Source organism: Bos mutus, chromosome 23 (genome assembly GCF_027580195.1).
Source record: "Bos mutus isolate GX-2022 chromosome 23, NWIPB_WYAK_1.1, whole genome shotgun sequence".
NCBI classification, from domain to species: Eukaryota; Metazoa; Chordata; class Mammalia; order Artiodactyla; family Bovidae; genus Bos; species Bos mutus.
Genome location: NC_091639.1, coordinates 15,459,538 through 15,485,297, shown reverse-complemented (window position 1 = coordinate 15,485,297; position 25,760 = coordinate 15,459,538). Strand labels below are relative to the sequence as shown.

General features: G+C 39.1%; 1 protein-coding gene across 3 annotated transcripts in view; it reads right to left on the bottom strand.

Annotated features, from left to right (window-relative positions):
- The window catches only part of CDKAL1 (CDK5 regulatory subunit associated protein 1 like 1), a 634,266-nt gene that overhangs the window by 130,114 nt on the left and 478,392 nt on the right, over nucleotides 1–25,760 (bottom strand). For all 3 annotated transcript variants that reach the window (XM_070360762.1, XM_070360760.1, XM_070360761.1), the window contains one exon: nucleotides 22,944–23,124. In XM_070360762.1, the coding sequence (XP_070216863.1) occupies nucleotides 22,944–23,124 (181 nt within the window). The remainder of the gene's footprint in view (nucleotides 1–22,943; nucleotides 23,125–25,760) is intronic.

The window sequence follows — 25,760 nt, the reverse complement described above, 5'->3', positions numbered from 1 at the left end:
CACCTGATACGAAAAACTCACTCACTGGAAAAGACTCTGATGCTGGGAAAGAGTGAAGGCAGGAGGAGAAGGGGATGACAGAGGATGAGATGGTTGGATGGCATCACCTCCTCAATGTACATGAGTTTGAGTAGGCTCCGGGAGTTGATGATGGACAGGGAAGCCTGGCATGCTGCAGTCCATGGGGGTCGCAAAAAGTCAGACAAGACTGAGCGACTGAACTGAACTGGAGACTCTTTCAGACAAAGAAAAATTGAGGGAATTGGTTAAAAGAAGCTCTTTAGAGAAAAAGAAAATAATATAGGTCAGAAATGTGAGCCTTATTCTTAATTGATCTAATAGGCAATTGTTTGTTCAAAATACATGTAACAACAACAATGTATTTGATTATACATGCTCATGTATATGTGAAATAAGCCCTTATTCCTCCTGTAAGGCCACCATACAAGGGATGGGAGGAAGGAATGAGGATTATTTTGTTATTACAAAGTATTCACACTGCCTGGAGAAGGCGATGGCACTCCACTCCAGTACTCTTGCCTGGAAAATCCTATGGATGGAGGAGCCTGGTGGGCTGCAGTCCACGGGGTCACTGAGGGTCGGACACGACTGAGCGACTTCACTTTGACTTTTTACTTTCATGCACTGGAGAAGGAAATGGCAACCCACTCCAGTGTCCTTGCCTGGAGAATCCCAGGGACGGTGGGGCCTGGTGGGCTGCCGTCTATGGGGTTGCACAGAGTCGGACACAACTGAAGCGACTTGGCAGCAGCAGCAGCAAAGTCAGAGTGAGAGGACGGGAGCCAAGCAAGCTCACCCTCTGGACGGTCAGTTCTGAACAGCTGCCCTTTGTGCTGTGCAGGGGCAGCGGTGACTATCGGGCAGTGATGGTGCCGAGGGGACTAGAAGAGCGTGGCTCTAAGTTCAACCCACGGGGCTGGAGTCAAAACTCCAGGTAGGAAGGGCTAGGGAACAAGGGCTGGTCAGTCACTGCATGACCTAGAAGAGGCAGGTGCTCCACAGGAGAGCCAGAGAACCATGTCCTGAGACAAAAGGGTGGAGAGAGCCAGAGCCAAGAGTTGCAAGGTAACAACCAAGGACTGAGAATCCGAAGGGTTGTTGGTGAAGGACTAGGAACTGGGAGAACCGCCGTGGGAACAAGGACAGACATTGAAGTCAGAAGAGAAAGGAAGTGGCCGGGACACCTTCAGAGGTCAGTGAAGGCCATGACTCCCAGGGATGTGGTCTGGGGCTGAGGCAGGTCTGATGTTGACCGTGGGATCCTCTATTATACTTTCTGCATCGGCAGGTTCCTCTAGTCAGGCTGTAGGCAAAGTGCGGCCCATTAAACTCAGCTGAAATAGGACAACGTTTGGTTGAAGAGGGAAAATCGTCTCGCCTACTGGGGGGAGGTCAGTTTTTGATAAAAGCAGAAAGAAAAGAATTGAGTCTATAGATAGATTGTGCCATTTATAAACCATAAGAAAGTAGGTCGAGCACAGGCACGCAGAGACAGAGAAAAAAGGACATGCTTTGTTGAACCAAAGAAACAGCTAAATGATTCGAGCGTGTGGTGTAGGAATTGTGAAAAAGCATCAGATGTGTGTCTCAGAGTTTTGTCACGGCGTTACATATGGAGCATGGGAGCAAGGCTAGAGGCTGAAGACTGAGAGAGGCGGGTGCAGTGGCTCCAAAAAGCGACACCGTCCCACAGGAAGCGAGGGGCAAGGAGAGGAGGCGAGATGAATGTGAGCAACAGCCCCGAGGCAGGACAGGGGGCACTTGGGAGAGACAGGAATACAAGATGGGGGAGGGCAGAGGAAGACACCATGATTGTTGGCACAGACGGCTGAGGGGAGAGGGGTGCCCTACACTGAGATGAGGAACCTAGACTGACAACACCTCTCTGACCACTGGGCGGGGCATCTGCTCTGGACCTCAGTGTGAAATGAAGGAGTCGGGTTAGGTTCCACCCTGCTTGCAGGTCAGAATCACTGCGGAGCCTTTCAAGTAAACCTGCGCTCCAATCTTCATCCCCGGAGATGCTGATTTCATTGGCGTGGTGCGACCTATGCAAGTGTGTGAATTAAATGCTCTTGAGTTTTCCAGTGAGCAGCCAAAGCTGAGAGCCACTATCCCAGACGATCTCTAAGGTCTCCTCCAACTGGTAACCTCTGTTCCTCTATTTCAGTTCCCCGCTGTCTTTCAGCTGCTGCCATCCTAGGTTGTGATTCCTACCAGACATTCCCATTCTTAATCCCCATATTATGTCTGTGGCTTTGCCTTATTTCCTGACCTTTTCCTTTCCTTAAAAATGGATTCCATGCAGGAATTCCTCTGGGGCACATTGAGGCTTTGACTGCAGAGAACAGGCTGCTGTTATATATTTAGTTCCCTATGTGGTAAGAGCTTTTGAAAAAACAAGTCGAAAGCTAATTTAATAAACCTGAACCTTTATTTTGTTATCGACGTATAAAACGTCAGAAGCTTAATTAAAAGCACTTGACATTATCAGTGTTCAATCACAACCTCACTTTTACGTTGTACGTTTTTGGCTGGTGTCCCTAAAATGATGATAATCATTCAAGGTCACTGCAGAGAAGGAAAAACAAGTCTTTGGATTTTAACAATGGACCCCCACATTTAGAAATTGGTGGGGAAAAAAATTAGTGATGTGAGTATGTTTGGTGATCAAAAACACCCCAAAACATTCAGGAAAACAAACAGATTCTTCAGAATATCATCTGTTTTTCCTTTATATGGTATGTTCACTACTTCTGTGTTCTCTGAGAAATAACTCTACTGTGAGGATGGTAGGAAAAATAAAAGAAAACTGCTCTAACTTTATAGATTTTTTTGACCTCTTATTTTCTAGTAAGATTTGCAAGAAGATGGAAATGACCATGAACGCTGCTGGCTGTAGTCTTAAATCTCCTTCTCTCCCTCCTGTAAGAGCAAATCCAAGGAGAGACAGTGTGTTCTTTAGTTTCTCCAGTCTTCACAGTCAGGAAAGGGGTCAGGATAGACATTTCTCAGAGAACACTGAAATAGCAGACTTCTAAGAGTGGAAGTCAGAAAACAGATAAGTGAATCTGTTCACTCAGTGTAATGGTGCTCAAATAAAATAACCAGGCCATCATGGAAATGCACCACTGATTTTAAAGCACAGTGGGTATCAGTGGGAAACTTCCACCAGTCTCACGTTTCCTAAAACAGTGGAAAGAAGGAGCAGCGATCAGCCTCTGGGTCTCACGGTTAGGGTGGTGGACGAGCAGGGGCACCATTTGCCCTGGCAAGTCCTTAACGAGGCAACAAATGCTGGAAGAAAACGCAGAGGGAATTCTGCATAAATTCAGTGGTATCTGATAAAATAAAATATAAGTAGCCCTATCTCCTTATATCAGGCTCACCTTACTTTCTAAAGAGAACATTTGTGTGCAAGGAAAGGTCATTCTTTGAAAACAAAGGCATGGCTGGCACGTAAGAAAGGAAGGAGACTTGGCTGTTTGGTGGTGATGGGTGCTGCTGAATGAAAAGCCATCACAAGCAGCGGGAAAAGAAACAGCCTTTCAACGTAAAACAAATCCCCGCAAAGAGAACAAAGTCAAAGGGGAACTAAGCTCTACACACCACGAACAATGGTTCCCCCTTCCAGGCTCCTTCGTACAGTAACCTCTGGGTGCTCGAAAGTAGTGCATGAGAACGTGAGTCGCTATAAATATCGACTCAGTATCACTTATCTTCACTCTGCCCTTGCAATGAACCACAAAAGAGAGTTAACCTTACCTCTTATCTGAACTGCTGTAGAAATGTTTTCTTTCCTGGCCTACCTGAGGCCAATTTTCACCCTCTAAAATCGAGAACTGGCAAAATAGACTCTGCGGGCCAAATAATGACTGGCTGCTAGTTTTGCACAGTCTGCACTGTGCTTTTATATTTGTGAACGGCTATTAAAAAAAAAAAAATCCAGAGAACAAGAATACTGGTGACCTGTGAACATTATATGAAATTCAGATTTCCATAAAGTTTTATTAGCACACAGCCACACTCGTTCATTCACATATTGTGTGTGGCTGCTTTTGTGGACCAAGGCGGCCTGGGATGGCTCCAACAGAAAGCCTGTGGTCCGTAAAGCCAAAAATACTATCTGGCCTTTGACAGGAAGAGTCTGCCAAGCCCTGTTCAAAGTCACTGGTGTGCAGTCCTCATTGCACGCTAGAATCACTGGGGGATTTATAGAATACTGACGTCTGGGTGCCACTGTTAGAGACTCTGGTGACTCAGACAGTAAAGGGTCTGCCTGCAATGCCGGAGACCTGGGTTGGGTCCCTGAGTTGGGAAGATCCCCTGGAGGAGGGCATGGCAACCCACTCCAGGATTCTTGCCTGGAAAGTCCCATGGACAGAGGAGGCTGGCGAGCTGCAGTCAATGGGGTTGCAAATGACTGAGCGACTAAGCACACACAACTGATTTAATTGATCTGGGGTTCAGCTTGGAATTTGGAATTTTAAATCTTTGCAGGTGAGGCTAACGTGAAACCAAGGTTGAGAACCATTGCTTAACCCAAGTCTGTCCTGAGGCTGGAGTGAATTTTCTAAGACATGATCATCTGTCACTCTCCTCTTTCAGAACCTGCAAGGGCTCCCATCACTCAGAGAATCAAGTTTCAAGTATCACATCAGGGCTTCGTCCCACTTTCCCCACTAACACCAAAGACAATGTACTGTTCCTGGTAGACCCTGCCTTTTCCTGAGTCCATATCTTGCTAACGCTATGTCGTTTGCCTGGAATGCTTTCCCTACCACCTCCACATATTATATCCATTTGAAAATCCCAGTTCAAATTCGTTCTGGATCCCCGCGCCTCCCTAGAAAAACAGAAAGAAACTTTTAAACCATGGGCTTCCACAGATCTCTTCACCACCCTCCCTGTGTGTCACTGCCTCCTTGGGGCAGAAGCCATGTCCTGGTCATCACTTCTGTACACAATGTTTTACTAAAGAAAGTGACTTGCATGTGGGATCTGCCCAACAAATGCTGCCACCCCCATAATCCCACATCATTTTGGTTTAATTTTCACTGATCCTTTGAAATTGAGCCTCAAACAACTAACCCAGGTCATCTTTTCCCCCAGGCTCTTGATTCATGAACACAACACTCAACTTGGTAACCTTGGCTTCTGCATATTCCTTTGTCCTTCATTTTCCCTGTGACGCCTGCTCCCCTGTGTCACATTAATCCAATCACTTGCCCCCTGGGTAATTTGGGTACTATCTCTGAACCAAAGCCACTGCAGCATTCCTTGGTCATTCCTCAGAGCTTCCTCAAGTCTTTCTGCCTTCACTCTCTTCCTCTGTACCTAAAATATCCTCTCTAAGCTTTAAAATTTAGTTACTAAACCCCTATGTGCATAGCAGCATTATTTACAAAAGCCAAGACATGGAAGAAGCCTAAATGTCCATTGACAGATAAATGGATAAAGAAGATGTGGTGCATATACACAATGGAATACTGCTCCATAAAAACGAATGAAATGATGCCATTTGCAGCAACATGGATGAGCCTAGAAATTATCATACTAAGTGAAGTAAATGAGAAAGAGAATGACAAATACCATATCACTTATATGTGGAATCTAAAATATGACACGAACTTATCTACAAAGCAGACTCCCAAATCTAGAGAACAGACTTGTGGTTGCCAAGGGGGCTGGGGGCGGGACGGAGTGGGAGTTTGAGATTAGCAGATGCACACTGTGATATACAGAGTGGCTAAACAACAATGTCGTAACTGTATAGCGCAGGGAAGTATATTCAATGTCTTGTGATAAATCATAATGGAAAAGAGTATGAAAAACAATGTATATATACACAACTGAATCACTTGGCTGTACAGCAGAAATTAATACAACATTGTAAATCAACTATACTCCAATAAAATAAAATTTAAAAAAACCCTCAGCTATTAATAGAATCTATGATTCATTCAGTTGATGCATTGACTGTGTACCCAGGGGGTCATACTCATCACTGTTGAGCTGGAAAGCAAGTCAGATGAGGCCACTGGACTCAACAGAACTTACAAACTAGCAGGGAGAAATAATCACATTTAACCACAACCAGGCACACAGACAGCAAGTACTTAAATGTTTGCTAAATGAATCGCAAAAATTCTGGCTATTAACATTGTGGCATTAACACTGTTTATTAAGTGACTGTGCTAACGAATGGCCTGTTTATGGTTTGTATACAGATTACTAAGTTAATGCAAATTAATTTTATGCCTGATAGTTATTTTTATAACCGTAAAATGTTGCTTCAAGATGATAATCATAAAAACTCCAGAATTTGAAACTTATTTCCACGGGACTTTGCTTTTGAGTCAAGTTATATGTACACAACATTTTTTGTTAGCATGTCTACACCCTCACGAAAACTGCTCCTCTCCCTGACAAGTTACACACAGGATGGGGAAGGACAGCACCGGTTTCTTTTGCCAAGCAGAAAAAATACTAGGAAAGGACAAAATCAACAGCTATAAGTCATGCATTACCCACAAGGGCTTCCCTAGTGGCTCAGATGGTAAAGTTTGTCTGCAATGTGAGAGACTCGGATTCGATCCCTGGGTTGGGAAAATCCCATGGGGAAGGAAATGGCAACCCACTCCAGTAGTCTTGCCTGGAGAATCCCATGCATGGAGGGGCCTGGTGGGCTACAGTCCATGGAGTTGTAAAGAGTGAGACACGACTTGAGCTACTAACATTTAAAATAAACAAGTAAATAAAATAACCAATAACAGTTCAGAATAGAGCCAGATAACTGATTCGCTATCCATACATTCAGTACTAGCTTTTACAACATAACCCAAACACTTGCTGAGCAAGAATAAATATTACTCCGCACGGAGGTTTTTCCATTCCCACACCCCATCCCTTTGGGTACTCTTTACCTGAGCAGTTTGGCAAAGGAAAGGAAACTGGGCTTAATCTAATTCCTATAAAATTTGCTTTCACACAATTTGAGAATTTCTAGACCAATTCATACATATAAATATTACCAATACAAGAAGAGGTTTCACTGTCACTTAAAAATTTTTTTAAATCCCTTTAACACGTCACAACTGTTCTCACTGTGGTATTTTAGAACGGCCAGTTAACGGTGCTAAAACCCTCTGGATGTCTGGCCCATCAACACAACCCAGTGAACAGCATCAGGCAACAAATCCGCTGCCATCTACGCACTTCATGGCCTTTATTTTTGTCTCCAAAGTTTGACTATGCTATGACCTGCTTGAAATTAGGGAGAGGACAGGGACAAGTGATTTTATTAAACTTTTTGTCTACTTGCTTAATAACAACATCTGATGTCTGTAAACCCTTTTAGTAAGGACAAATTATATAACTGAAAAAAGGTAAAAATAGGAAGTTGTATCAGAGATGTAACTATGAGAGAATGCTGTTTTGCAAGTGGATAAAAATAAATGCAGGTTGGCTTTTTCTAATTAGTGCCCTGGAGTCCTATGTCTTTCTGTATTGGCATTAAATACTTTCCTTCCTGTCCTTTACAGAGAGGTAGTAACATGCTTTTACTGTATCTAACATTTGGTGAGTTTGGAGCCCAACATAGTGAAATGCACAGGGTTGTACAGTCTGGATCTGCACAAACTCTATTAAGGCTCAGAGCCTCATCATGGCTTCCAGAGGCTAACCCCCCTCGCACCCAAGGGGAAAAACGATGACACGAGAATGAAGGAAACTAAATTTTTCTGACCCACAAATAAGCTGCTCTATGGTTCTAAAAACTGATCAAAACCAATGTATCTCCTTCATGACCCCAAAGAACCCCTGGTATCACTCTATTCAAAGAGCTCAAAAATTGTTCTGCGCCAGTTATTGCTGCATCTCGAGATAAGCCCACAACTCGTTTTTATTATGATTCCACGACTGGGACCTGGAAGGTCAGACATGACAATGTAGTTTTGATAACTCTTCTGCTTTCTACATCTAATTCAGCATCTACTGTTAAAAAATCACTTTTATCAGCAACGCGACCATCACCCATATCTCTCTCTGCCCCATCACATCAATAATAAGAGTCTAAAATTCATTTCAGGGACGGTTGGGCTTTTTGACCTATTTTCTCCTCCAGTCCTGCATCAAAAATAGACTTATTTTTGTTCTATGTATTAAACATACACATTTTCTTTTTTTATCTTTGGCCTTTATGACAGAGGACTCTTTATTTGATAACCAGAAGACAATTTAATATATAGCTCAATCTTCTCCATTCTCTTGTCCTCGTCACTTCAGAAATCAGTCGATTCTTTTTCACGTTGCAGAACAAGGTTACTAGGCATCCAGCCAGTGGATGGAAATTTCTGAGGTTGGCTCTAAGACAAACAATATTTTCAGCCACTGTCAAGAAAGATGCAGGTGGAGGTGGGTAGGTGGTTGAGGCCTGGGAAGTTAGACCAAGGGCAAGATAGGAGGAACATAAAGTGGCTGTGGTTTGCGCTGTGCCCATTCCAACACGAGACAACTCCAGCTAAATGTAATTCATGTTACATAATAACTTTTGGAGAAATTAACCCATGTTCACACAAGCAGGAAAAAAAAAATGCCCAGAGAGGGTAGGTTTCTGTACCAAATGACAGGCCTGACTAGTAAGTAATGAGAAGACGGGCATGCTTCTACCAAGTCCAGGATTACAAACTTCCTTGGAGGTTGTACAACTGTTGTCACTTCAGCCAGGCTCCTGGTTCTTAGGGAGTTATCCCCTAAGGCATATCCTCGGGGCTCAGGGAAGGACTCCTTCCTCAGCCTCTTCAAACCACTCTCACACCCTCATCAATCTCTCATCTCTCACCTATCTTTCTGTCTCCAAAGAGGAAGAGCTAAGTGAGAAGACCCTGATAGCTACTTATTGTGAATATTGTGTGCTTTCTGCTTTTTTCGGACTGGGAGATGATCCTAAGGTGAAAAAAAAAAAGAAGGAGAAAAGGCCTTTAGGTAAACATACATGCACGTTTACAATGCAAAATCACAAGAGTATCTTAGAAAAAGCTGGATAAACTACCTGACTACGATGATTTTAAGAGTTATGCTTAAAGTAACTTTAATAAATGTCAAAGTCCAAACACTATTTTTTGACATTTATACAGTGCTTTATATATTTTCAAAGTGCTCATAACTATACAATGGTAAGTATTTATCCATTTACTCAAAGATTTACCGAATGCTCCATGCATTTTATCAGCAATTGGGCTTCCCTGGTGGCTCAGCTGGTAAAGAATCCACCTGCAATGCGGGAAACCTGAGTTCGATTCCTGGGTTGGGAAGATCACCTGGAGAAGGGAACAGCTACCCACTCCAGTATTCTGGCCTGGAGAATTCCACGGATTGTATAGTCCATGGGGTCACAAAGAGTCAGACACGACTAAGCAACTTTCAACCTCCATCTTGTCACCCAGTGACTGGATAAACTGGTTTCCTCTATTACAAACAGCAGATGACCATAAGCTTCATTATTATTTTTTTTTAAATTTCAGAGCAATGTTGGAAGTTCTTTATGAACCTATTAGCCATATAGGTTATAGCTCATATAAAGAGCTATGCATTCTTTATAACTCTTTTTCTCCTTCAACACCGCTGGCCTCTTCTTTGGCTTTTATGTGCACCTCGACAAGTTCTGGAGAAGGCAATGGCACCCCACTCCAGTACTCTTGCCTGGAAAATCCCATGGATGCAGGAGCCTGGTAGGCTGCAGTCCATGGGGTCGCTAAGAGTCGGACACAACTGAGCGACTTCACTTTCACTTTTCCCTTTCATGCATTGGAGAAGGAAATGGCAACCCACTCCAGTGTTCTTGCTTGGAGCATCCCAGGGACAGGGGAGCCTGGTGAGCTGCCGTCTATGCGGTTGCACAGAGTCGGACACGACTGAAGCGACTTAGCAGCAGCAGCAGCAGCAGCAGCAGTGACAAATTCCTAGGTTGGAGAGTTTGCAGTGATGGGGTAATCTCTTTTTTCTGTGTGTTGTTTGGTTTTAGCAACTCTCTTAATCCTAATCTCCCCATCATTTGCTTTTCTTTTCAGTTGTTTTCCAAAATCATTTATACCTGCATCTAATCTGACAGAGTCAACCTCAACATCCTTCCCAGCTGCCCTTTCCCAATTCTGCTTCCTCAGTAGTATTTAGTCTATTTATCACCATATTGCTAAGTAAACATGTCTTTATTGCTATCCTTACTTTTTAGTCTTAAATACTACACATGGATCTTTCACTATAGGACATGAGCTTTCACACCTTCCCCTCCCCCTGTTCACTTGTATGTTTCCTAGCTCCACTTCCTGATATGATGACATCATACACATGCCATGCAGCATCTGGCTGTGCAACAACTATGATCACATTTCCTTTTATGTATATTTTCTTTTTCTGGAGTTAAAGTCATTTTTCTCACTTACTTAATCTTCTATGCATTTGCTAATTCAATCCCCAATTCCCTTCCACTTATCTAAGACTTTGTTCAAGACATTCATTCACATGAAGTAGTCTATCCTTTTAATCTTCTTGAAGTCTTTCCCTCAGACTAAATGTTTAGTCTGGTTGTTCTCCAAGCTCTTCTGATTCATGGCTCTCTCTTTAACCATGGTCTTGGAGATTCTGCTTGCCTCTCATCTGTGTTGAGTCTTCTGTTTCTTTTGTCTTAAATCCTTTCTCAGTATACTCCTTTGTTTTGATGATGCTCAGAAATTCTCTAAAAGCTTTCTGAAAAAGAGGTATGTTGGAACCTGATTGATACTTTGGTGAGATATTAAATTCTAGGACGGGAAGCATTTTACTTCAGAATTGAGATGGCATCATTCATTTTCTGGGTGCCATTAAAAAGTCTGAAGCCATTCTGATTACAGATCCTTTTAATGTGACTTGGATCGTGTCTCTTGTCTTAGTAGAGGTCTAGTCTTCATACATACTGCTGGTCTCGGGGTGATGGCTTTCTGTTGGCAATTCATGTCCTATAGTCACAGGAAATATCCCTGACTCATTTCATTGATAATTGCATCCTTCTCTGTTTACTTATTTTGGAATTCCTATTATTTGAATGTTAGCCTGTTCTGGATTGGTTCTTTAATTTTCCTTTCTTTCCCTAGTAAATTTGCTATCTCATTTCCTTTTGTTCTACTTTCTGGAGATTTCCTCTACTTTATTTTCTAACTCTCCTGAATTTTTCACTTTGTTACCATGCTTTTAATGTCCAAGAATTATTCTTATTCTCTAAATCTTTACTTTTGGCAGTCTGATCTTGTTTCAGGAATATAATACTTTCTCTCATTTCTCTGAGAATATCAAGGTCTTTTTTTTTTTTTTAAAGCTTTTTTCCTTCTGTGTAGTCCTGTGTCTATTTTTTCCCCCTTTCTCTCATCCCACTTCTCTTTGTTTGCTTTGGCCCTATTCTTCATGTTAGTTGTGTTCCTCAGCTGTTTAGTAATCTTTGATTGCCTAAGCATAAAGTACATGAGCTGAACTGTCTCTCCCCCAGAATGCAGATGATGAAGTAAACTGGTTGTTTGGAATCAGGCTGCACTGTTTTCATTATAAATAATGATTACATTCTGATAGAACGTCCACATCCCCTAAACCCCAAACAACAAAAAATCCAACCAATCATTTAACCTACAGAGCACGTGTGTTGTTTCAGTTTCATTTAAATGCCATTTATAAACTGCTTCAGTCCTATTTTATGACTCTTAGAGCGGTCTCTTTCTCATTCTATCTCAGACCTCTATAAGTCCAGTTTCTAGAAATGCTGTACTATCTTTGTTCTTGACTTGGTTTTCTTTGTTAGGTTTATATGAAGCATATTCACTAATCATATGTTCAAGTATGTTTTCCTCATGAAAGAATCTATTTATCAAAGTTAGTGTTTTTATGAGACTTCTTCTGCAATTATGTGGTTAGTCTACACTTAACCTTTTATTCCATTCAGCAAGCATTCACTGTTGGCGCCTGCCATCTCTGAGGAAATGTCCAACTGTGGACAGGAAGTCAACAGAGACAACAGAGGCCAGTCAGGTGACACAAATCGGTCTGCACACTGTTCCTTACCATGCGTGGCCTAAGGACACCTATACACTCTAAAAACATTAACATTTTTAGGAAAATTTGCCTTTTTTCTGGAAAGAATGCACATGTATGGATATATGTGCATGTATATATGTGTAGTAAATATTATATATATATATTTATATATGTCATCAAATTCTCAAAAAATGCTAAGACCCACTGACCTAGAATTAGAGACCTGGACTAACACTTTGACTTTTTTGACACTAACTATAGTTTTAACTATATTTTTAACAACAGCAGATCCAATTTCCAAAGGGATCAAGAGACTTAAACCCCTCCCCAGCACCATGTTTTTGGTCATTATGGGCACTCTGACTGCTGTGGTTACGTCATACTGGTGTGAGGTGCCAGCAGAGAGCCTCTTTCCATCTTCCAATCTGTCCCTGTATAATTCTGGCCGCTAATAGAAGATGAAATCAAATTAAACTACTTCAAAGTGGTCTTTAAATTCTCTAATGGAATAGGATTTCAGGTACCTGACAAATTATCCATTTGGATAACCTTTCTAGACCCTTGAAGAACACTCTGATTTTCATTTTAATAGCATCTGAATAAAGAGGGCTGCTCCCTAGGGGGGTCTTGGAGCTCCTGGGCTCTCTAAGACTTAATATCAAGTTAGTTGGGAAGAGATCCATCAATTACTGAATCTTTTCATTAACTCTGTAATGTCCCCAGTGATCTCAATCAAGTTTCTGTGCTTGATTCCAAGTAGAACCAACAGTAACTGGATTCCGCCATAGAATTTACATACAGAATTTGCCCTCCACCTTTTTATATTTGTTTGTCCTAAAATAATAAGTTAAAATGACTCAGAAAGCAGTTTGAGAGGATGCCTTTTCATTTCACCAATAACAAAGTTCAAGAGGAAAGACTAAAGGAATAAAAGATACATGGAAAACATTTCTTATTCCAGCAGTATGACTTTGACACTGGGTATATTCCAACAGAGTTGGTAAGTATCACAGTATTTCAGGAGAAATATCTCACTCATGACCTATGAATTCCCTCCAAATGTTAAAGATCCATGAATTTTCCTAGCTCCTCTCAATCCACACAAGTTTTTGATATGCACAATTTTTAAGAATGAAAGTTCTACATGTGCTTATTTGCTGTGTAAATATACAGGCACGTCAATGAAACAATTTTTCTGCCTTTCCAATTTTAGTTTCCCCTCTCTGTCCCTGCACACCCAATTTAAACTGTCATGTTCAGGGGTGGGGAAGGATAAATTAGGAATTTGGGATTAACAGATATACACTACATTAAATAAAAAAACAGATGGACACTAGGATTTGCTGCATAACACACATAACTATATTCAGTTTCTTGCAATAACCTACAATGAATATAATCTGAGAAAATACACAAATATACACATTCACAAAACTGAATCACTCTGCTGTACACCTAAAACATTATAAAGCAACTATGCTTCAATTAAAAGATGGGAAAAGTATCTTGTTTAAAACAATTGTACTCTAAGGATTAAAAACTGATAGAAAAAATCTAAAGATTTAGAATATATTAAAACTAAGAAAGGAAAAATTGTTTCAATTACATCATTATGGCAGTTCAAGCTATCATAAAATTGAAAGTGTGAATTAAATCACTAAAATTTTTGAGTTTTCAAGGCCTTTTTTTTTCTTATCCCTGTCTATGATCCTATTAAATACTTGAGATTAAACATTCTTTTGCTAAAAATAGATAAGTATTCAGTGGAGAAAACCAGACTCCACCTTAACCGCATGATCACCAGCAAGGGACAGAAAGGCATTATGTGTCTCCGGATGTGATATGCTGAGAAGGATATAACATCATTTGTTTACTTAAACAGGGCCAAATATGTGACATGAATCTAAACAGGAGGAAAATTCACACCCCAATTGAGGGACATTCCATAAAATAACTGGCCATTATTCTTAAAAAGTGTCAACACACCACAAAATATAAAGAAAATCTGAGAAACTATCTTGATTAAAGAGGACTAAACAGCTTAAATGTAAGATTCTGAACTGAGTCCCATATCAGAAAAATGACAGTTATGAAGGACAATGTCAGGATCCTTGACAAAATTGGAATCTGAACTGTAAATTAGAGAAAGCACTGTATCATTGTTAAGCTTCCTGAATTTGATAACAATATTGTGATTAAGAAACTGTTTTTGGGAAATGCACACTAGATATTAAGCGGCAAAGCAGCATGATGTCAGTTTTGTGAGTGTGTGTGTGTGTGTGCATTTTCTCAGATTATATTCCATTGCAGGTTAGGGGGAAAAGTCAATGTCTAAGTGTCTGTTTCTTGAGAAAAAGCAAATGTAGGGAAATGTTAAAATCTGGTAACTCTGGATAAAGGGTATACTGGAGGTATACAACTTTTCTATCAGTTTACAATCATTTTTAAGAAACAAAAATTTTTAGAAATCACTGCTATGATAGAAAAACAACTTTGGAAACCAACACTTTTTGGTCAAAATATCCTTAAATTATTTTGACTCTGTGGGATAAATACTTATTTTACTGTTTATAAGAGTATGGCGCCAAGAGTCAGAAAAGAACGGGGTCTCAGACACGTCACTTATGCGCACGCGCATGCTCAGTCGTGTGCTCTTTGTAACCCGTGGGCTGCAGCCCGCCGGGTTCCTCTGTCCATGGGACATTTCAGGCAAGAATAGTGGAGTGGGTTGTCATTTTCTTTTCCAGAGTATCTTCCTGACCCAGGGATTGAAACTGTATCTCCTGCACTGGCAGGTGGATTCTTTACCATTCAGCCATCAGGGAAGTCCATGGATGAGTTTATTTAACTTCTCTGAGTCTCACCTAACTCACCCCTAAAGTATAAAACAATACCGAAAAGTTTTGTTGGAGGAATAATATAGGACAAAGTACATGAAAAATACAGACTATATGATTCAGGCACACATTAATATTCAAACAATGGAAGGTTATTTTCCCTGCCAATATATCTTCTAATCTTACATACCACTTTGATAAAGGTATCTTATTATGAGTAGCAAAAATAAAGATAGTCCTTAATCATGAAATAAACATGATCCTAAGAGGCAGAAGTTAGAAAAGAGTGTCATATTAAATTACCAAATATATTCTGTTGACCTAAACACACATTTAACATTAGCTCTAATACTTGGAACTACACATATAAATCCCTTGGAAGGTTATAAATATGGAGTTATTAATGAACCATAGTTATCACAGAAAAAATAATATAAGATCAAAAAACAGGATAGATCTTAAGGTTCTTTATCTTTAGAAGTTACTCCGAAGAGTCCACTCAGTTCTAAAATTGTTATTAAGGTAATAAAAGTGAGTTCAAATTGAATATTACAATTTTAATAAATCAAATTCATATAAAAGGCATAAAAGAATTATGTAGATCTTTCCAACTTTTCTGAAACTTGTATGAATCAAAGCATGTAATCATCACTGAAAAAAAGTTAGACTAAAATATAATAAAGATGACTTTGCAAAGGATAGAGTTTATATTCTCTTTATTTAATACAAAATCACTCAGTCCTTCTCAACCCGAATACCCACAATTATTCAGCATCTGATAGAAAACTTATAACCACATACCTTCCCACTATTTGGTAATTATAAATTCATAAAATAAGCAGGCTAAAAATAAATGCCAAAATGAAAGCAAAAAATCTAAAAAAATCATATGAAGCAAATTTTTTTCTAAGAAAGGTTAAAAAAAAAAGCAACTTTCTATGAGGTCACCATAAAGTACGAACTCAGACTGCTATCACTGAACTCAAGGTTCTCAAATCATATCTGACTTTTCACTGTCCTAAAATTGTATTATCTTAGAAAACTTGAAATACTAAGGTTTTCAAGACAAACCATGGTTCTAAAGTATAGCCATCTCTAATTTTTTCTTACAATAGCTTGTATTTAATAGAAGAGTCATATGAAAGGGTTTCAGGTACCAACAAAAATCTGTGCTTTTTCTTATCTTTACCATCCTGAGCAAAACATGGCTCCATCCTGGAGTTACAGTCTACATATGTCTAGTCCTGTGGGCTTGACTACATGAGAACTGATTTACATGACAATGGAATTAGTTCATTACCATCACATCAGGACTTAATAAAAAGGTAAGTGGCAGGCAGGCAGGCAAAAGGTCAGATTCAGAGTGCAGAAATCAAGGCAGGGGCAGTGAGGATTCATGGAGGGAGCGATGGGATTTTTTGAAGAATGATTCAGGCTGAGAGGAATCAGGAGCAATCACCTTAAAAAACAAACAAAAACCCACCTATGGCAGTAAAGATGAACAGTGGTCTCACTGATGCTACCTCTTTCCTAGTTTTGGAGGTGAGAAGCCTACAACCATGTCTCATGGGCTAAAGTCAAGGTGTAGGCAATGCTGTGTTCCTTCTGGAATATCTAAGGGAGAATCTGTTCCTGGCCTTTTCCAGTTTCTAGAGGCCACAAGCATCCCTTAGCTCATGGTCCTGTCCTTGATCTTCAAAGCATATTACTTGATCTCTACTTCTGATCTTACATCTCCTCTCTGTAGGTTTAACCTTCTTGCCTTCCTCTTAGAAGAATTCTTGAGATTACACTGACCCCACCCATTTAACATGCTTTCACATACTCACATCTTAAAAGCCCTTTTTATTCTGTAAGGCAATGCATTCACAGGTGTGAGGATTAGCCTGTGGACATTTTTGGGAGTCATTTATTCTCTCTACCACAGTTGGTCTTACTGCCACCATTACAAGTCCCCACAAAAAACAAATTATTATGTTTACTATTAGTAGTTTATAGTCAAGAAAAGGCCATTTAATTAACTGATTACACAAACAAAAAGTCATCAGATTTATAATAAAGGAAAAGGTGAAAGAATAGGGAAATGCAGAAAACATATTTAAGTGGATGATCTAGGAAGCTAAAGCACCCAAAGTTTCTAAATATTGGTTTGAATGGTGGCCTTAAGACCAAATGATAGAGAATCAAAGACAATTAAGAGTTTCAAGGGGCCTTACAGACCATTCAAGTTGCTTCTCCATTTGTTAAATGAATACCATCTGTATTAAAATTCATACAAGGTAGGTGATTCCCAACCACCTATATGGATGAAAACCCAGCTCACACTTCTCACTGTTACTATAGAGTCATCATAAAAGATTCTAAGTAATCTGCTGAAATCTATAAAAACAAAACTATTGTCAGGCTAAAAACTCTATCAAAAATGGAAGTAAAAAGAGATATGACATGTCCAGAAAAAAGAAACTTAAAAGACCCACTATAGGAACCAAATGCAATTAACTGCTTAAGAAACCCAAAATATTCCTTCTGAAAAGATAAATCAAATGAAAAAGATCATGAGAAAAAGGGCTTGCCTTGAGGTATGATTGGAAATTGGTTTAGAATAAAATACAATGAACAATCTAGAGTATAAAAACTCTGGAAAATACTTTTCCCTCTCCTCCCAAAGAAAAAAGTTTAATTTGAAAATCAGAAACTGTGTAAATAATGTAATTATGCTATCAAGCAAGGTAAAAATATCAGAATTCCTTCCATTAAGGCAACTTGAGATTCTCTAAAATATTAAGCTGTTAAACTTTTACATCATACTCAGAAACAACAGTCAGTTTTAAAAACATTTAGAGAAAAGTGACAAAGTTCTTATCTATCTGCTTTACTTCTCCATCTGCTTTTTTAAAGAATTCATAGGCAGCTAGATTTGGGAGAGCAGTTATATGTCACCATTTTTAAATTTGCATATGATTTAAGAACATTTCTTATTTGACATCTATTCCAAGTGGTCACCTAGCCCTGATCTGAAATACCTCCAGCAGAAATTCACTCCCTCAGCGAAATCCGCTGGGCACAGTTTCAGCAAAGCTACCTTCATCTACCCTAAGGATGGCCCTGCAGCTGTCTCAGAAACAAGCACCTACACTCTTGGAGCTGAGGAAGAAGCATCATCCCTAGGGTAAATGCACTAGAAACTGCATGTGAGTGAGTTATGAGTATTTTATGCTAACATAGATCTAAACACATTATCTCTATCTCTGGTTCCAAGACGTAAGACAAGCAAGCAGGTGGGTTTAATATTACAAGGTAATGTTTTAAACCAACATGAACATTCCAAAGCTAGTCTTGTCACCTAAAAATTATTTTTTTTCAAGTCATAGGCCTCTTAAAACACAGACTTCATTACAGTTTCATTATTTATTCTTCATCAAAATTTTCTTAAAAAGAAAGTCTGGAAATGATAGCTAAGAATCAAAGGACTTTTTAAACTTATGTTACCTTTTCTAGTTAGACTAAGAACCTCAGCCACAATTTTTAAAATACTAATAGAATTACTTAAGATTAATGAAGACTAAGAAAGGAAGACTCAATGAAATAGAAAATATAAACATGCAAATTTGACCTTTTGAAAGAACATCTGGGGAGTCTGATTTTAATGGAAATAAAATATATTCAAGGCAACAACATATTTTCACTAAGAGGCATTCTAAAGACAGGATAAAAAGTGTTGTTTGAAAGTAACTGTTATTTTGTTTTTCTTTCAGTATGGGTTAGAGCCTATTGTTATCACTGATTTTTTTAGATAAGGAAACAACTTAAAGAAAATTTTCCTATCTAAGTATTTGGTCAGATCAGATCAGATCAGATCAGTTGCTCAGTTGTGTCCGACTCTGCGACCCCATGAATCGCAGCACGCCAAGCCTCCCTGTCCATCACCAACTCCCGGAGTTCACTCAGACTCACGTCCATCGAGTCAGTGATGCCATCCAGCCATCTCATCCTCTGTCGTCCCCTTCTCCTCTTGCCCCCAATCCCTCCCAGCATCAGTCTTTTCCAATGAGTATTTGGTAGCAGTGTTTTACTTTAGTGAAGTCTAGTTACTAAGGAGTTTCAAAAGTACCTACTTTAAAGTAGACAATTGTTAACTTTTGATAAATTTAAGAAAACCAATGAGATTCAAGGCACATGATACATCCTCTCTTTGATGGAAAGCCTCTAAAGTTTCATCACTAATACTTATTTCCCTTTATTAAAGATTCTGAATTTTATAAAGATCAAAGTCTTTCAGGCTACACTTTTCACCTAGAGCATAATTACAGACATTTAGAGAAGTGCTGTGGATTGTGTTGTATGATGAAGTCATAACCCCTTAACCTCAGAACACAACCTTATTTGAAAAGGGGGTTACTGCAGATGTAAGAAGTTGAGGTGAGAAGTACAGTGGGTCCCAAACCTGTTCTGACTGGAGCCCTTACAGGAAGACAGCCATATGAAGACAAGAGACACATAGGGACATCATGTGACCATGAAGGCAGATATAAGCAAGGGGAAGACGATCAGGAAACCACCCAAAGCCAGGAAGAGGCAAGGAAGGATTCTCCTGTGTCGTCCAGAGAAGCAGGGGCCTGCCTCTGGGCTTTAGTATCCAGAATTGTCAGACAATGAATTTCTGTTGTTTCAAAATGAAATGAGCTATTAAGCCATAAAAGGACATGGAGAAACTTTAACTGCATACTACTAAGTGAAATAAGGCAATCTGAAAAGGCTACAATACTCTAGGATCCTGACTATATGACATAGTTGAAAAGGCAAAATTATGAAGACAGTAAAAATAATCAGGAGCATTGAAGGGCATGGGAACAACGAAAAGGGAGAGTACAGAGGATTTTTATTGAAGATAAACTATTCTGTACGATACTATAACGGTAGTTGCATGTCTTTACACATTTGCCCAAACCCACAGAATGTGGAGTGAAATGAAATATAAGCTACTGACTTTGGGTGATAATGATGTAACCAACATACCACTCTGGCAAGCGATGCTGGTATCAGGGGAAGCTGCATGTGTATGTGGCAGACCATAAGGGACCTCTATGTCCCTTCTACTCAATTTTGCTTTGAATCTAAAACTGCTCTAAAATATATAAAGTCATTTTTTAAAAAAAAGGTTCTGCTATGCCAGGGCTGGATGACTGAAGTCTAAAAATGTAAGGAAGATGCTAAGGGGTTATGTGTAAAAGATGAAAGAACAAAATAAAAAGCATCTGAAAGCTGATTTTATGCAGAGTTCTGCTTCTGGCTAAGGCAAACCAGCTTGTATCAGACCAGTGATCTTTCCAACAACAGTTAGCAAAGGTAAATAAAATTTATAATATGTACTGTTTCAACATCAAAAAGCTATCAAGGCAGTGAGAAACTGAGAAATGAAGATCCTAGAGAAAAGCTCAATATTTGAATCTACTTTTCCCCTCTGGGTATTTATCAATTTGTAAGCAGTGGATGGCAGCTTGAGAAGCCAAGTAAAAGCTAAGAGACTGAGTAACTATGCAGAGCCTTAAGCGTTTTCATGAGCTTACAGAGACAAAAATTAAAAGTTGAAAACCTCCTATAAAGAAAAGGCCCTGGTAACCACCACAGAATTTTGGTTTACTCAGGCTTTTTACCAGTTCCAAGAGTTGATTATGTGTTTCTTTTTCCAATTTGATGTTGAGTGATATCACACTGGTGATTTGAAATTGGCAACAGTGAAAGTATTTACACTATGGAAATCGGGAAAAGCTACAAGTCAGAACCCATCCCACTGAATGTCAGCTGTTAAATACCAACACGCCACTGTCCGCCTTCAAAAAGTTAGGGCAAGCTAGAAATAACCCAATCCTCAGAAAGACTAAAAAATAGTTTCAAAAATCAATCTCAGATCAGTTGCAATAATTAGTCCTTACCTTAGAGTCTAACAAAACCAAAGTCCTCCCAGAGGAAGATATATTACAATCTAGAACCCATAGCCGTTTTTTAAAAATTAATAGACAAAGGTAATCATAGAATGAAAATGATCATATATATGGAAAGAGAAGACAAGTCATCAAAATCAAGGGAAAAAAGTCAATACAAACAAACTGACATTAGATTCAGATATTAGAGAATTCAGTATGGGCATTAAGGTAACTGATTAAACATGTTAAAAAAAAATACAGAAGAAAGTATGGGGAACTTCATCAGAACACTGGAATCTACAAAAAAAAAAAAAAGAATATTTTAACTCTAGAAGTAAAAAATAGATTAATTAAAGAAAGTTAGAAATTCCTTAGGTGGATTTGAAGACAGATTAAAAACCGATGAGTAAAGCAATGGTAAACTAGGATCAGTTCAGTTCAGTCGCTCAGTCATGTCCGACTCTTTGTGACCCCATGGACTGCAGCACGCCAGGCTTCCCTGTCCATCACCAACTTCCGGAGTTTACTCAAACTCATGTCCATCACGTTGGTGATGCCATCCATCCATCTCATCCTCTGTCGTCCCCTTCTCCTCCCACCCTCAATCTTTCCCAGCATCAGGGTCTTTTCCAGTGAGTCAGTTCTCGGCATTAGGTGGCCAAACCACTGGAGTTTCAGCTTCAGCATCAGTCCTTCCAATGAATATTCAGGACTGATTTCCTTTAGGATGGACTGGTTGGATCTCCTTGCAGTCCAAGGGACTCTCAAGAGTATTCTCCAAGACCACAATTTTAATGTACACACAAATCACTTGGAGAAGAAGACTGAATGGGGAGGTCTGGGGTGGGGTGGGGCTTCAGAGCCTGTATTTCCAGCAGCCCTGTGGGTGGACAGCAGCTCTACTTCTGTAGGGACCAAACACGTCACTGCTGCTGTTCACCTCGCTCCTCGCTATAGCAAACAGCAAGAAACCAGAAAAGAGATGAAGAGAAAACATCTAGAAACACACTTTTCTGCATGTATGTCATAGCTCAAAAAAATTTTTTTTATTAAAGAAGTTTAAAAAAGAATGAATTAGACTATTTAAGGACAACAGAACAGTAGTTGCCAGGAGCTGGGGATGGAGAGAGTAGATGACTACAAAAAAGTAAAAGGGAATTTGAGGGGATCTGATGGAACTGTTCCAGATTTTGATGGTAGGTGCAGTTACACTAGTGAATGCATTTATCAAAATTTGAAAAACCACATGCTGGAAAGAGGTAATTTCGTTGTATGCATATTATATGTCAAAAAAATTATAATTTAGATATAAAAAGCAAGGAATTCATTTGATTTCTTTTTATGTTTATGAAAAATTAATGGTGGCACACAATTTGTTTTAGTTATCAGAAACAAAGCAGAAATTTTTCATTGAAAAAATTCTACTTCCTCTTAAGGCTTACTAATATTTTTTCATCTTGAGCCAATGAATTTAACTGAAATTGGCTATTGTGTGAGAAATTGTGTGAGGCTATTAATTTCTGGGGCATTCTGGGAAACAGTTTGCCTTTCCTGGATCTCAAACTCTTTCACATTTATTTCATGTCATCTTATTCTAATATATCAATGAACGTGTAAGGATGAAATTGAGGTTCCTTGTGAAAGCAATACCACATCCGAAATAGAGAGACAGCATCAAATCTATCCCATGGAAAGGGAAGAAAACCAGGGGACTCCCCAGTAAGCAACAAATTATGAAAAGCAGCTCTTATGAAGTAGGGAAGCCTCCTTCACTCACAGATTTTTAAATTTTGCCTTATTTTCAAACATTCAAGGACTTATCTTGTAAATACAGTTAGTACTAAATATAAGTTTTAAAAAAATTTTCCCAGTGTTATCTGACCCTCATTCCCCAAGAGGAAAAAAAAAAAAAAGTAACATTTTAGTCGCCTAAGGTCATTTAGTGTACTAAGGTCTCCCTGCCCTTGACCCCAACTGGGAACAAACACTCCATAATTTGTAACTTAAGGGTCATACCACGAGCTGGTTGCGTGAAGGTAGGCAACACAGCTGCACTGTTATAGCTACTGGCTAAAGTTTATATCTTACAAGAAAAATGTCTTACCACTTGTGCTGGAACTTGTTCCATTTTTGCAGCAGGAGTTCCTGGTCTTGGGTAAAACTGGTTAATAAAGAGACTTGGAAATTTGTACTCTTCAACAAGTTTCACTGTTTCTTGAAAATCTTGGTCTGTTTCTCCAGGAAAACCACAGATAATATCTGTAGCAATAGTTATTCCAGGAACTCTAGAAAATAATGAGACAAAAATGTACAAAGTTAACTACAATCCATAATTATTCTACTTCCTTGACAATTTAAACACCACTATTCCTTTAAAAATTAAATTTTATTTTTAGGAGAGACATTTGCAAAGAGTTTTAAAATACCCTAAATTGTAAAAGTTTATGAGAAACATGGCCCCCTACCATTCCCCAAAAGTACCTATTTTTTAAATAATTCAGATGTTTGTCTTTTCTTTTACATTTTAGTACTGATGCTTATTCTGCTATTTCTAGATTTACTGATTGTTACGAAGATCATGGCATCTGGTCCCATCACTTCATGGGAAATAGATGGGGAAACAGCGGAAACAGTGTCAGACTTTATTTTTGGGGGCTCCAAAATCACTGCAGATGGTGACTGCAGCCATGAAATTAAAAGACGCTTACTCCTTGGAAGAAAAGTTATGACCAACCTAGACAGCATATTCAAAAGCAGAGACGTTACTTTGCCAACAAAGGTCCATCTAGTCAAGGCTATGGTTTTTCCTGTGGTCATGTATGGATGTGAGAGTTGGACTATGAAGAAGGCTGAGCACCAAAGAATTGATGCTTTTGAACTGTGGTGTTGGAGAAGACTCTTGATAGTCCCTTGGACTGCAAGGAGATCCAACCAGTCCATTCTAAAGGAGATCAGCCCTGGGTGTTCTTTGGAAGGACTGATACTAAAGCTGAAACTCCAGTACTTTGGCCACCTCATGTGAAGAGTTGACTCACTGGAAAAGACTCTGATGCTGGGAGGGATTGGGGGCAGGAGGAAGAGGGGACGACAGAGGATGAAATGTCTGGATGGCATCACTGACTCGATGGACATGAGTCTGAGTGAACTCTGGGAGATGGTGACAGACAGGGAGGCCTGGCATGCTGCGATTCATGGGGTTGCAGAGTCGGACACGATTGAGTGACTGAACTGAATTGAGGCAACATTTGCTGACTTCAACAAGGATTTAGCTCTTTAAACTACTTTATCCTTCTCCTCCCAACATAATCAGTGCTCAACTTTTAGTTAAATTAACAGTATTAATTGTATTTCCATTGGTATAATTGCTATGATATTGTTCACTCTATTGTCAACTGGTATACTATCAATAGGGTTTCTTCTGCACATTTAGTTTTTTGTAGAATTAATAACTGCCTGATTTTCTAAAAAATGTTTAATATTCTATGTAGTTAATTAATGTTTTCCAGATCCATCAGTTCTGTCAAAATCCAATATTATTTTCTAAATTCTCAAAGTACCATATAATTCACCAGTTCCATTTTTCTCTGGAAATGCCATTCCTAACTTTCTTCAAACATGAGTTGCTTTCATAATGGACCAGCTCTCATTCTTGAATATGGCTCCTTGGTCTTTTCTTCAATCACCTTTTTTTCCTGGATCCTATGTCATCCTTACTCCGGGAGTTGGTGATGGACAGGGAGGCCTGGCGTGCTGCAATTCATGGGGTCGCAAAGAGTCAGACACGACTGAGCGACCGAATTAACTGATGTTGTCTTAATTCTTGACTATTCTGTTCTCCTTAATTCTGCTGGAGTACTCTTTCAAAAGCTTCATCAAAAAGAGTGGCAGGGAAATTTTGTTGTTATTGTCTTAGCATCTCTGAACATCTTAATCCACACAACTGACCAATAGTGTGGCCATGCACAGTACTCCAAAATAAAAAGTATTAGCCATCAGAATGTTGTGTTGTTCCTCTTTTTTTTTTTTTAAACTAGGCAAGGATGCTGATGAGATTTCCAGATTGACTCTGATGCAAACTTTTTACATGTGCCCCCCCTAACTTTTTGTAAGTTTTTAGGGTGTTAATTTTTTTTTGAAAGTTTTAAAAATTTCATGTTAGCATCTTGGCAGTCATTTCTCTTTGGCTATTGAATTTCTCCATAAGTATGCCACAATATTGTGTGAAAGAATGACAAATTCATTTTTAAAAATATTTCTTGCTTTCTGCTTAGTCTCACCCAGCTATTAATTTGGCTGAACTTTAATTAGTAAAAGTTCCAAGGTCTGGAACTTTTCTATGTGCTGCTAAACAGAAAAAGAGACAAAATGCACAGAGAAAAATGACACAGCATATTTGGAAAAAACTTTTTTTATTTTTTATTGTGATATAAAAATATTTTTTTTTTTAAGGGTAATTATCAAAATTATTTTTAAATATCATAAAAACATATGCTTTAATAGTAAGTTTTAAATAAAAAGATGCTTTTCTAGACTTACTAAAGCACGTGAAATAAAATTATGTCAATAACTTCAATTAGCAAGTTTTTTTTTTTTACAGTTGACATAAACCACTTCTGAACAAAAGAAATCCACAACTAAAAATAAAAGTAATAGATCACAGCAGAAATGAGAGAGACGAGTCCATCTCCCCTAGGAAATTAGAGGGAAAAAAATCTGAGAAACTGCCTGTGAAACACTGCAGTGACAAAGACAATTGGCTATTATGCTTGGCTATGAATTGGAATGAACTTGGCACTAGATGGTGGGGCATTCCCAAAGGAAAGTACCTTACTGCTCCTCCCCCTCACCCAGCATCCTTCTTGATCCCGTGTAATTGGGTTCAGCATGATGCAACACCTGCTTACTTTGGCCTTCAAGTCCA